Source organism: Amblyomma maculatum, chromosome 2, assembly GCF_055883805.1.
Source record: "Amblyomma maculatum isolate TAMU_Amacu chromosome 2, ASM5588380v1, whole genome shotgun sequence".
In the NCBI taxonomy this organism is placed as follows: domain Eukaryota; kingdom Metazoa; phylum Arthropoda; class Arachnida; order Ixodida; family Ixodidae; genus Amblyomma; species Amblyomma maculatum.
In genome coordinates this window covers 4,407,120-4,421,471 of record NC_139345.1, presented here as the reverse complement: position 1 = coordinate 4,421,471, position 14,352 = coordinate 4,407,120, and the positions used below count along the sequence as shown (strand labels likewise).

The following is a 14,352-nucleotide window of genomic DNA, read 5'->3' as shown; positions in this document are numbered from 1 at the left end:
TTGGTGTTATTGCCTAACAAGTATCATGATCACTTGTTATGCTTAGTGGATGTCTTAGTGGATGTGTTATGCTTAATGGAGTAAATATGCTGAATATGCACACGCTTAGGAACGTTAATGCTTAGGAACAGTTATCACGCTAGCGAATAACAGCACTCCCGCCCCGCGCAGACGTTTGTACCCGTGCGCCTCGACCCCTACGTCAGTGGCGCCCTCAGCAAGGGGAGCGGCAGCGCCGCGCAACTTTACCCGATAGCACCGCTCTATTGTTCGCGCGGCGCGTTGACAGGCACAGAGCATAAAGGAGGTATGCCAGTGATCAACGGATTCGAAATTCAAATTTAGCGCTACCGGCACTGTTAAGACTTGCTGCGCCATTTTTATTATGTGGTTCAGGCGTTTTTACGTTCTTCAGAGTTAGTATCTTTTTCTGCCAAGCAGCAATTTTTGTAATGCCTCTGAAGTTATGGCTGTGGCGTGCGATGCTCCCAGCAAGGCATCAACCTTTGAAAGGGTGGGCACTCGTGGAAAATATATTGCACATGATTCTCCTCTCCCTGGAGAAAGTTTTTGTCGATGTGATCCTTTGATACTCACGTCAGGAGACCATCATAAGTATGGGTGTAGAAATATTCTAAATTTCGAATACGAATAAAATGTTTGTTATATTTGTAATAAATTCGAAAAACTGATATTTGAAATATTCTGATATATTTGAAAACTGCGGAATAGACCAAAAATTTTCACATTCACTGCAGTTTCACTGAACTGTGTGCTTCACCTCAATACTTGACTGCGTGATTTCTGTGCTGAAGTCTTCTCAAAACGCGACGGGGCCATTCTGTGAAGAGGGACAACTGCCCCTGTAATCGCACTGCGAAATGTGTAGCAGAGACCTTCCCGCCAGTGTGCACATAGCGAAGCACTCGAAGAGATCGGGTGGAAAAAAAAAAAACAAAAAAAAAAAACGTTATTATCAGTTGCATTTAATTTTAAATGCAGACAGCCATCGTGCAGGCGTTCATCAGATGAAATTAGTGTGATGCAAACAGTCATCGGCCATTTTTTTCAGTTCCATTCAATCATTCGAGCTTTCGGTTAAGGGGGGACACTGGTCTTAGAGCTATTTTCATTATTTTAAAGCCAATCCTGATAAAATCATACCCTCTTGTTCAGATTTTTATGCTGATTTCAAAAATGTAACTTGTTTTTCTCTATGTCAGTTAATTCCCGAGATAATAATATTAATTATTCATTTAATTAGTACTTCCGCGCAAAAAAAACGCCTCTATAAAACATCATTTTTAATGCATGGCGGTACAGTACAATGACCAAAGAGTGCAATGATCAAAGCAGTTTTTCCATTTTACCCTTATTAGCAATTTTGCTGCACTTTGAAAGTTGTCCTTCAAGACGTGCCTATCATGCTTCAATTAACTTGGCAAAATAAAAAATTTTTGAAGCTTGAATAAAGAATTCTGTTTCGATCATTGCATTCACTGCACCTTCAGCTTTATGTAGAAAAAGGAATTACATCTCTATCTGTCCTAGATGCAGAGATATCGACGAACTAAACCAGCCAAGTGTCCAAAATTTGAGTTTTGAGAAAATGGGAAAAAACAAACTAGGCACAATTTATTCAAAATTTCGAAAAGATATATGCATATTTACACTTGCAGACAGCTAATATGCACCAGGCATGTAATCTGACTGCTTGGGCTGACTAGAATGCCGCTTTTTCAGTGCCCGATGCATGTTTTCCGCAGAGGCACGCTTGCGTACTGATTCGGCTGTTCGGCGCCTGTCCTTCTCAGCCATCCTCCTGATATTCTGGACGCCAGGGTTCATATTTAGCTCACTCAGTATTTTTGAGCATGCTTGTAGGTTTCCTGCATTGAAGCGGACAACAGCCTCTGCAACAGCTGCTTGAACGGAGAACAGTGACGCATGGCGCTCCTTTGGTGCGAGTGACCATATTAGGGAGTGCAAGCTTTCATTACTGTTCTGGGTTTTTCCCTGCTGGCACCGCTCCAGCAGCTTTGGGTCTGCCAAACGCTCATAAATAGGCAAAAGTGCTTTGCACACATGTGGTGGCAAACTGTATCTGTGCTTGGGAGCAGGCTCTCCCTTGGCTGCAGCAGCATTCTGGCGGCACCACGAGTTTGCGCCTGTCGGGCAGAGGGTGTGATTTGACACGGTATCATTGGAGGTTACGTGATGATAGGTAGCCATCACTGCCTTATGCATTGCCCCAACATCTCCAGCATGGGACTTCAGGGCCCAGCTGTAATACGATGTCAACTTGGTGACAAGGTCGCCTGTCAGCTTTCCTTTGCCACTCAAGCTCTCTTTTGCATCACCTTTATGCTTGGCAATTGCATTGCGTAGGGCCGTTCCCATCCGCTTCTGCACATGGTTTGTGCAATCTTCTTTGCTGATTTCGATGTAGCCGTACACAGCTGATTCTTGCAATGCAAGAAATGTGCGGCTATCGCCGTCTGAGAGCATGGTCGTGTACCTAAGGCCATGTTTCTCCAGTGACCTTTCGAACAAAACAAGTCCGGCCTGAACTTCCATTTCACCGGACTTTTTGTCCGTGTTCTTTTGGCACAAGTGGCTTTCTTTCCACGCCTCATAGGACGGGTCACCTTCTTTGGGCCCACGCTCACACCCAGCACAAAAGTTACTGAAAACTACATAGTCAAGTACCAGTCCAGTAAAAAGTTCTACTACGGCGCCGACACCGATGTGGGATGAATGACCCCGGGTCATCCATGAACCATCGAAAGAGACAGAAATGTTCCCGGGGTTGTCAAGGTTCAACTCGTTATAGAGTTGCCGAACAGAACGGGCGCTGTCTTTCAACACTCCTTCGGCTGCGCGTGTTGCTGCGGGCGTCAGCTTACTCTTTACGTAGTCCTGCCACGTTTTCGTGTGCAGGCCACGATGAGATATGTTCATCGCCGCAAACACATCATTCAGCGCCGTTTGCCTATGTCCGGTACTTTGCATCGCGCGTGCAGCAAGGATATTCACGGCAAACGGATTTATCTTCTGGCTGCCTTGCACGCGCGGCGAACTCCATGCCGATGAAATGTCCCCGCAAATCACGCACGCGAGAGAGAGTTTAACGGCTAGACCATATTCACGATTTCCTTTTGAAATATGGACATCCCCGCCACACACTTTACATTTCACAGCAGACAACAGTTCGTTCAGCGACTCCAAACTCACAACAGTGAACGTCGTATCGTCCGCACGGCAACCGCCGGTCGCGTCAAGAAGACGGGCGTCAGAAGTGGCGATGAAATCCGCTTTCCTCTTCGTCGCTGCGGTTGAACCCAGCTCCTGCAGCATTCCTTCGGCTTTTCTTTTCTTTTCAATCAAGTCCGAAGGCTGCAGCATCGTCGTGTCGTGGCGGACGCGTCCGCTGGGCGTAGGCGCCGCCGAGCTCGCTAGGCCTATTTCGGCCGCGGGGACTTCTTGACTTGCCGCTGGCTCCTGCACATCCTCGGAGCTTTCGGGTGCCGCAGGACGGTTCCGAAAGTTGTCGCCGCGCGCACTCTTCTTCTTTTTGCCGAATTTGTGGCGCGAGCGGAATTTACTGAGGGGCATCGTCTCGCCTCGGTCTCGACTCAGAACAAAATGGCGTCTCGGACGCTTTCAACGGCTGCTGGCCCGCCGCAAGCAGACGACGTGCGATAGAATCAGCCAATCGGATGGCTCAGTTGCAGTCACGTGCGCTCAGCAGCGAATCAGATGCCGCGTTTTCGTTTTTCTTTGTGGTTATTTTTCTCAGTGGCCATTGAGGGCAGACAAGCGCTAGCGGCGGGAAATTGAAACCCAGAAAGCGCTCTTTCAAACGAGCCTAACATGGCCGAGATCGGTCCGGCGGAACGGCAGTTGCGCGCAACGAAAAATGTGCCGTTTTATCGTCTGCTGCTGCGCAAATTCAGCCCGCGCGATGATTTCAATTCGTTATTATGCTGAAAATACTGACTTCTGGAAGAAGAAAATTGGTGAACTTGTAGATTAATAGCCACAGATTCCAAAAATGCCATTTTCAGAAAATCGGTTTTTTGGTCATTTTTTGGTCCCAAAGACCCGTGTCCCCCCTTAATTTAACTTTATTGGTCAGCTGAAAACAGAATTAGCTGCAGTTTACCATATTCAGCAGTGACATGACGATTTCAAATAGGTTCCATGCAGATCTTTCCTGCACAAAAAACCGGAATTCAGAATCCTGTATAAAATTTATACTGGACTCTTGAAGGGGCAGAACACTGGCCAAAATATGTTACGAGATTATGCCAGAAATGACAAGATCTTGCCTCGTATAGCACTGATCGAGCACTACAATATCAAAGAAATGAGGCTTTATAACCGCACAAAAACTGAGGTACCACCTAGCAAAGAAACCGTATTAATATCACTATAGTAACACATATGACTACATGTCTGCAAAATATCACCGATTTTTGATACCATCGATGGTTTCACAATTTGAATATTCCCGCTTTCAAAGCGCTTCTTGACAAGTGGCGTCATCCAGTGGGTAATAGAGGAACCCTTCTTTCAGTTTTGCTTTTGGTTTTATTTCTTTCACTGTGCCGCGCCCGTCCAGATGATCTCTGGAGTCATGTGATCGGCACTCCTTGTTTACATCATCACGTCGACGACACGCGCTCCTGCTGCGCTGGAGTGGCACGGTTCCGCGGAAGTTGACGCATCAGAGAGCTTGTTTTTGGATGCGAACAGAAGCAGCAGTGATGACTTAGAATACGAATTCAGCTCTTCAGACTTTTGCACTGACATCGAAACTACGTCAAACCGACCCCGAACGTTGACAACCATGCCCCATAACTTTCAATTTCGCCCCTGAAAAGCTCATCTTTTGCTGTGCACTAGTCGGAAGGGATCACTGTTCTGAAGGTCACAACTGTTATCTGCAGGGTGATGTCTTTTGGGCTATATTACTTGCCGCTGCCAGCGCATGGTCGTGTTTTCCGCTAAAAGACTGCCAGGGGTCGACCTTGACTACCCTTTTCTGTCCTAACTCAGCGAATACTGTACACAAAAAGCTAGAATTTGCTGCGATGTTGCATTGGTCCCTGTTGTAATAACATATATTTTGAAATTTCTTATTTCTTATTTGTGTCAAGAAACTTCTTGCTTTTATGTGTTTGTTTCTTTAACTACAATTTTTTGCTAATAGTTTATTTTTTTTCATTTCTTACTCAATAAATATGTTGATTATCACTAACACCATTGTGAAGAGGAATTCGTCATCTACAATTTGATACTAGACACTCATGTACCAAGCAAGTTTTGGTAAAGAAAAAAATATTAATGGCACCACCTTAAAACCACCCCTTTTTCCCATGGACAGGAAAGTAAAAAACTTTGTGCTAACAAGGCTCAGCACAAAGTGGCCTTTGTTTAAGGGAAGACCCTGCGTTGAAACTAATTTTGGCAATTTTTATTGTACATGGATGAAAACAGCACTACTAATGTGTTTTTGTGGTGAGCAGAGCCCAAATATGCAATCTATTTTTACCCATCATGTGTCATTTTTGAAATATTTGTTAATTTATGACTAAGCGTAAATTCAGAAAACTGAGATCGCAAAAACGTCAAATACAGTGAAACCTCGTTAAAACGAACAGTTAAAAAATCGGAAAATAGTTCGCTCTATCCATAATACGTAATATGAAATTTCGTAGAAAATACACGCAAGAGCAGAGAAATTCAATCAGAGAAGGTACAGCAACTCGGAGGGTGCCTACTTGGGTCACGTCCATTTATTTACGCGCAAAGAACTGCGTTATCGCTGCCTGCTTTTTTGTGTTGACCGCCACGCCCTGTTCCACAGTTTGCACACTCAACAAGGGCAAACCCACTGCTCTCAATAGCACTGCAGTGGCGGCGCAGTAAATCCAGTGCAGCAAGCGCTTCTTGTGAAGTCGGAATGTTCTCATCGTCTGCAGGGTCAGCCTGAGCTTCGTCTGCGAGATGTTCAAAAACTTCTACAGTGATTTCGGCGTCCGTCAGTACAGCCGTGGTCGCCGCGATGTCGTCGTCGCCGCCTACAAAGTCCTCTACAGTCATTGTTACGGGCATGTCACCAACAAAACGCGAAATGTCGTTCCAGGCTCATCGAGCTCGCGGAGCTCTGCTTCGTTGGCATCTGCTGGAACAAAACCTGCGTGCCGAAAGCAGTTCGCAATCGTTTCGCCTTTCACGCTGTCCCATGCCGCTTTAATGCTCCCTGCAAGTACCGTATTTACTCGCATAATGCTCGCGCTCGCATAATGCTCGCACCCCCCACATTGCCTATCGAAAATTGGAATTTTTTTTTTCCTCGCATAATCATCGCATCCCCAACATCACTGCCGCGAGAGTCGACATGTTGCACCGCGGCAGTCAACTACGCGTAGCGAGCGCCATCTTTCAAGTGCTACTGAAACTAGCTGGCCCCGTTAGGTGCGTGCGCTACCAGGAGGCGCTACCCCACCCAACCGACGATCATCATCACCAGCTCCGACCACTCCGAGCGCCTCGAGAAGGAAACGTCAAGGTGTTTCGTCAGTTTTGTTCCGCTGGTACCGCCGCACGTTCTCCCGAGTTCCGCGCATAGTTCTGCCATTTTGCGAAGACTTTCGTAGGCCTCGCTCAGTGCGTGCTACTTTTGTCACCGTGCTCTCGGTGCCGCTTCGCCATGGGGCGATACGCAAGCTACAACGCTGCCTTTAAGCTAAAAGCTGTCGAGTACGCTTTGGAGCACGGCAACCGCGCTGCCAGCAGACACTTCGGAGTCAACGAGTTTTGTGTCCGCTACTGGAGACGGCAGCACGACAAGCTCAAGGCAACCAGCAAGACTCGGCGTGCCTTCCGTGGTCCGAAGACGGGAAAGTTTCCTGGGGTTGAAACTGCACTCCTGGACTACATTAAGGCTCTACGGGCGGATGGTTGCGCCGTGTCAATAGATGCGGAACCAGGCGCGCGTAATTGCAAGGAAAGAAGGCATCTCGGCGCAAGATTTCCGGGCAAGTAACGGGTGGGCCACGCGGTTCATCTGTGGAGCTGCTGTGCAGCTGGGTAGCAGATGCATGGAGCATGATTGGCGCTGACGTGGTCGTGAAGAGTTTCAAGAAAACTGGCATTTCCAACGCCCTGGACGCGACAGAAGACCACTTGGTGTGGGACGAAGATGAAGAGGGTGAAGCTGAGGAAGCCGACGAAGCAGCGACCAGCGATAGCGATGGCAATGTCGACGTGGACTCCGCGGACTCTGAGTGATGGTGATGTTGCGGGCGGCCAGCCTTCGCAAATAAAATGTTTCTGCAGCTAGTATTTGTCGTCTCTGTGGTTTTATTACAAACGTAAGTCCTGCTTGCAATTGAAGTTTTGGTTAAATTTACAATAGCTGGCTTGAGAACCCCGGTTCACAGCCTATTTACATTTGCTTTCAGCACTCCAAAGCATTGTTCAAAAATTTTCCCCGCGTAATTATCGCACCCCCTAACTTCGCACCGATTTTCTGCGAAAAAAAGTGCGAGGATTATGCGAGTAAATACGGTAGATCTTCAAGTCCTGCTTCATAAGAAGCTTCACGAGAAGAGTGTCGATCAATATCCTCTTGTAAACTGCCTTAAAGGCCCTGATTTCATCTTGAGCTTGGCCTTTAACGTCAGTGCTGCTCTTTGTTCACCGTCACAGCACTACGCACACCCGCGCACCACACTCAACACGATGACTGACGCAGCCTCCGCCGAACGCTACGACGCCGCTGCTAACACTAAACGTGAAAGACGCAAAAACCAAAAAGGCAAAAGCAACCTTCAATCGCGCCGCTGCCGCCACTGTCAACGATTGTGAGATTCGAACAATTTCTTATGGCCTCCGAGATCACCTCCGCGTGCACAAACAGGCACGCGGGGGTGATCTCGGTGGCCATAGATTTCTTTGGTTGACAACTCCCAATGCCGTTGTGGCATCTGTGGCGCTGTCAGCGCCTGCGAGGTGGTCCTGAACGTTTGCTGTGCCGCACAACACATATATAGTGCAACGAAGCCTGCCTCCTGCTTCGTTCCTGCTGTGCCTGTGAGGTAGTGCTTGGCATCACAAAGTTCGTAATATCCGTTTTATGTTGAACTGCGTTCGCTATGGGAAGTTAAAAATGCACGTGTTTGACAAAAATATTTCAGAATAGTTCGATATATTCAATAATTCGTTATATGCATGTTCGTTATATTGAGGTTTGACTGTATCACTTCTTGAGCGTAGTCGCCGTCATAAAATTAAGCCCATGAAAATTCTAACTTTACACTGCGCACTGCACACAGGTGGCCAGCTAAGCTTAAACATACACACAACTGAAAACCACAGTGTTTGTTAATATATAATGTCCATAGAGTTTCTAAATATATAATGTCATATTGCTGCAACACAGCCCCAGCTACTTTTAGCTTTGACTGGGTGCACAGCGGATGATGCCAAAGGCGTAAGTGTGACTGTTGACAGCGATGCTGGTGATTACAATGCGACTACCATTTGTTTCAGGGCTAGTTGGTTCATGCTCCCAAAGTGATATATATTTTAGAGGAATACATAAGGAGGACAACACAAGCGCTTGTCATGTCCCCCAGTGCGCTTTTTTAAAAAGGATTCCACTATGGATACAATGCAGCTATAGTCTTGCGTGGGAGAGGCAGCTTATAGTAAAGTCACTGGGACCAGCAAAAATCTTTACTATATCAGGGTCCTTACTATATCAGTTGTTGGCTATGTCAGTTACTGCTATGTCAAATGAAGGTAGATTCTAGCTTGATTTTTATTTTTCCCCAAGAAAAAGCTCGACATATTTCGGTTTATACAGTACATAATATCTAGACAGCTTGCTTCACCGCAGCACACTTGAAATCAGCCTATTTAAATATTTAAGCTGGAAGAATTTGACAAATATCTGCCGAGAATTACGAATATAGTTCTAAAAGCAGTGTCCCCCTTAAGTAGCTGCCCCTAGATTGCACAGCTTGCAAACGCATGTTCTGCTATGAGCAATTCAAACAATCGAAATACTGCGTTTGTTGAAGTCCACCTTATTCATGCATTTTGAGCCAGGCGAATACAAAATAGCTTGTCATAAGTAGTCAAGTGTCAGATTTTGAAATTGTTTCATTATATGGACAAAAGAAAAAAAAGCACAGACCAATCAAACCCTTGCTTTTACCTTGTTCGATTCAATCATTCACTATATCCGTGTTTCTTATATTGAGGTTCGACCGTGTGAACGCGCCCAATCCCAAGAAAGCAGCAGCTTTCCAAAAATGACTCCATCCATGGCTTCATGTCAGAGGTCCATGAGACGCACAAGTCCCATCAGGAAGGATGCACGTCACTCTGGCCTCACTTTCGTTTGCTATTGCAGCAGGCATCTCAGCTAGGGTGGAGCACAGGCTCACACTGCCACTTGTCAATGCCCTCTGCCCCCCCTCTGACCCCGCTGTGCAACATATATCCTCACCAGAACTCAGCATCTGCGAGACACATTGCATGACCAGTGGCAGCACAGTCTTTCCCCCAAGGCTGCAGGCCAATCGGTCCAGAGATGACTCCCCAACAACGGGATCGCTGCACACGACATGCAACAAGCATCATTAGAATGCACCTAACACAAAAACACTGCGTTCTGGATTCCAGGCACTGAACAGTCCAGTCAAAGAGAGAGATGAAGCTATGCTGCTTGTGCCTTCAGGTAATATCTTCCTTTCAGATATGGTTTCCACAAACAAATGGGAATGTGTGGCCTCAACTCGTGTGCAAGGAAAGTGTGTCAATTCAAGCCACACTACTGGGCAGCCTAGTGCCAGAGAAATGTGCCCACAGTTGGGCTGCCAAGTCAGGAGGCTGCGCTGCCCCCAAAACACAAAGAAAAAGTATTATCATCACGCAAAACCCCATGGGTCGTGTGACCTGTGCAGCAACCAGAGGGCAGGTGGCAGCGGCCGTGGTGGCACCAGCCTCCTCCTTGTTACCCGTGACTTCCAAGACTTGCAACTACAGCAGACGCTAATTTGACCCTGTTACTTCAGAAATCCAGATCATTTGAACTCAGAGTCTATGCCATGGCCAACACGCAAAGAACTGTGGCTCGAACGTTCGCTAATTAGGAGCGCGCAAACATTCAAAATTTCAAATATGAATTGGATGTGCTTGTTATTTGATGCAAGAAATTGATATTCCGAGTTTTCCAAGCATTTGAAAATAATACACAGAGAATTCTCTTTCGAACACTGCTGAATATCCTAAAGTCTTCAGATAATGTAAACTCGTTGATTTGGCCTTCAATGAGTCAGGAAAAAAAAAACAAGAAAGTAAACAGCCTGATCGCCTTTTAAGGATGCTAGCATCGAGATCAACCCTGAAGTGCGGCGAAACTGCACGTCGCCAGTGTGCTATTACAGCTGTCTCAGCGTATTGAAGGCAGCACGTGGATGCCCACATGGGATACACGCGGGGGCAAAACGGAGCGATGTCACCCTAAAATTGAAATAGAACAATGCTAATGGGTGGAGCAGCGTTCAAAATTACGCAAATAGCAAATGCAGGCATCTGATCACAGTATATAGAACTCTGTAAAGTGGTTTTCTGTGCAGGAAGGACCTGCAAGAAACTGGGTGGAGCTGTCATATCACTGCTGAATACAGTAAACTCCCGTTAATTCTGTCTTTCAAGGACCAAAAAATTCCCTTTAAATGGGCCTGAAAACACTGCCGAAGAACGTTAGCATCACAACAATTTTATCTGATGAGCACCTGCACGATGGTTGTCTGTTTTGAGATGAAAATGAAGTGAGGATGACGTTTTTCCCGATTTCGTCAAGTGCAACACTGTCGCGAAGGTTCTTTACACAAAACGGTCCCATCGCGTTTTTTTTTAAGAGGGCCGTTCCCTTTTTTGAAGAAGGCTTTCCCAGCACTGCAAGTCCACGTGGGCAAGCATTGCAGTAAAGAGAGTAGTGCATTGAATTCAAACATTTTTTAATGCATTCGGTACCTTTCGATTTGAAAATTCCGAATATCAGTTTTCCGAATACGAATAGAGTAACAAACATACTCAATTCGTATTTGAAACTATTATTATTCACACACCCCTACTAAATAATTAATTTACTGTGATGGAAGTAGCTCTTGTCAGCCTTTTCGGGGTGAACCAGTAAATCAAATTTCGGATGATTTGAGCATTTCTCCAATCCTTTCAAGTTCAAAACAACAAGCTTTCATAACTTGTGCAATACTGATGGCAAATAAGGCAGTCATAGATGTTAATTTTCGGGCGCAAGTGATTATTTAGGTCACCAAACAAGAATTAAATGTTCAAACAGAGCAAAAATTGCTCAAATGGTCTCTAATGGAAAGAGACCAAAAGTCACCAGCACTCCAGAGTCAAAATGAAAGAAGAATCATTCTGGCACCTGTCGTGGTCCTCGTCCAGCACTTCGTCCTGGATGGCCCAGTCGGGCTCCTCCTCCAGCTCGACCATCATGCGCAGCAGCTGAGGCACCAGCTGGGTGATGTGCCTGCCGGCGAGCTTACGCACCATGGCTGGCGCACTTTCAGCAAGCGTCACCAGGGTCTCGAGGCACAGGTGCCGCCATGTGTCTGGCATTGAAGCATTCCCGATCACCTGCAACGTCCACCATCCATCTACAACCCACCAGAGAAAGCCGAGCTGCAGCCACTTAAACGGTCTCCTGCCCTTTGACTCTCTGCAGTGCAATCCACTTATAATGATACCAGATATAACAATATATTGCCAATAACGATCAAATTCTTGGTAGTTATCAATTTTTCCATTGCTCCTATGTAAAAATAAACCATATATAATGATCAATTATCAACAGTACATCGGATACAAAGATAGCTTTTTCGCTGCCCGGTAGATGTTTACCCCGAAAATTTGTCTAAATGTTTGATAAAAAATGAAATATTACATAAACAACGTGAAAATGAGACATAAGCAGGGAAAACACACGTGTATTTTATTGGTGTGCTACCGACCAGACATCCGTCATTTGCATTTGGCGCCGTGGTAGTCGTGCGGCAACAACAGCAGTCTCAAAAACAGCGAGACTGGGGGTAAAAAAGTTTCATGCACGCGCTAGTGCACTCTTCGTAGTTCTATTTTCAGTAGAATGAGTACTGATCAACTTCTCCTTGACAGTCAGTACACGATACATGATACTTCAGTCGAGTAGGCTTCGGCACAGTGCCGTCTGTTTGCACACACACTAACGCAACAAGTACTTTGTGCTTCGCACAGCACAAGCTCCAAACAAAAGACGTTCCCACAAAACCCGCGTTACTTGCCCACAACACATCCACAACGCAACAGCACCTGCAGTGAGAGGTTGGTGAAAGCAAGCAGCATGACTGTGCGCGAGCAGGCGAGCAGTATGGTGGTGATATTATCGTGATAGAGCTGGCAACAATACTACTTAGCGATGCATTCATGCCATCGTAGCCGACGCTTCCTGGGCTCCCGATTGACATGGACATCACCACATTTGTCGGAACACGGCCAAAATGGCCGCAATGTCGTATCGCCAGCAGTCCACACATGATAATGCTTTCTGGAAAGGCGGAAAACGTTTCACGTCGCAGCAAAGCCAGCAAAACTGCGATGGTGGGTGCGCCTTAAACGGTAGGCATTTCGTGAGCTACTATATTTTAAGCAGTCAGCCAATACATGGGTTTTAAAGGTGGCTAAGCCGGGGAATCCTCGCAACTACGTTTTAAGCACAACTACTTGGTATGCGGGTACATATTAACGAGGTTTTACTGTACACACAGCTGCTTGTTGCTCACTGATGCATCTCCAATCTTTTTACCTGCACAATGTAGAGCGCCAGCTTCGCAATCCCATAAAGCCCACCTGCATGCATGGAATTATCAAAATCAGGCCGCATTTAAAATCACGTTCAAGCATGCTGAACAAGCTACAACGCTGGTAAGTGGTCTTCTCGCCTGCACAAGTAAGTGCCAGTGGGAAGACCTGCTATTACCACACCTTGGTAGAGGAAAGTTGCAGTTAAAGCCACAACTACACTAGAGACAGCAAGCTGAAATTTTTTAACGAGCACTGGCCTATCAAGACCTCGCTGATACTCTGCAACCAGGTAGATGGCCCACTCCATTTGTTGCTATTACAATTAAAGGGGTAACTGAAACGGTTTTAGAATTCAATTCAATTAAAAAAATTGAATGTGTGAACCCTGATGGCAAATCATGCACAGCCGTTTTGCGCTAGCATTTAAACCCAGGATGCAATTGCCAAACATGACTCTTTCAGCATTCAGGCTCCTCTGTAGCGCACAGTGAAAAATTAATATAAAAGATGCAAAATATGGTGACTACAGTTGAATCCCGCCACAACGAATACCGCCACAACGAAATTTCCGCGACAACGAATAATTTTTTATTCCCCGCGAGTATCCTATAAGAATTAATGGCCTAAATTTCTCTGCACAACGAACCATTTTTGCAGAGCGTTTCCGCTTCAACGAAATTTTCGCGTTCAAAATCGAAACCGAAACTAGTTTTATTGGCGAGAAGTCCAAGTCAAATCCAAAGCCACATTAAGCATGAAATCACGTGATTGCAGTTCCGCCATTTTGGCTTTGTGTCGTGGTCGCGTTGTTCACTCGCTGCCTTTCTCTTCGACAACGACGAGTTTTCATCCGCAGGACACGATGGCAACGCAAGTGAAAAAACGCAAAACTCTTTTCCTTGAGCAAAAAACCTCAAATAATCGCCCAAGCAGAAAGCGGAAGGAAGAAAGTGGCAATTGCTGAAGACTTCGGAATTCCTGCAAGTTCGCTGTCAACGATTCTAGGCAATAAGGACAGCGTGAGAATGGCACTTGCTTCAGACACATCCTCGAAGCACAAAAAGGTGACGCGGCCCCTCCATGAAGAGTTGGACAAAGCAGTGCATGTGTGGTTTGTGGAAGCACGAGCCAGCAACGTCCCCCTGTCCGGAAGCATCGTCCAGCAGAAAGCCTTGAACTATGCATGCCTACTTGGCATTGATGATTTTAAAGCCAGCATTGGCTGGCTAAACCGTTTCAAGGCCCGCCATAACATCGTTGGAAAAGTGTTGTGCGGCGAGTCAATGTCAGCAGACGTGGACGGAGCAGCTGCTTGGAAGGCGAGTAACATGGCCGGAATTTTAAGCAACTTCGCGCCTGCAGACATTTACAACGCCGACGAGACCGGGCTATTTTACGAGATGTTGCCGGCTAGGACGCTCGACTTCAAGGGGCAGCGCTGTCACGGCGGCAAACACAGCA

At 46.3% G+C, this 14,352-nt stretch overlaps 1 protein-coding gene across 1 annotated transcript in view; it reads right to left on the bottom strand.

Annotated features, from left to right (window-relative positions):
- Karybeta3 (karyopherin beta 3) overlaps positions 1 to 14,352 on the bottom strand; it is a 91,816-nt gene that overhangs the window by 47,341 nt on the left and 30,123 nt on the right. Inside the window, exons 7-8 of the mRNA XM_084593150.1 lie at positions 11,477 to 11,688; positions 9,527 to 9,633 (exon numbers count right to left, since the gene is read on the bottom strand). Coding sequence (XP_084449276.1) covers positions 9,527 to 9,633; positions 11,477 to 11,688 — 319 coding nt within the window. The remainder of the gene's footprint in view (positions 1 to 9,526; positions 9,634 to 11,476; positions 11,689 to 14,352) is intronic.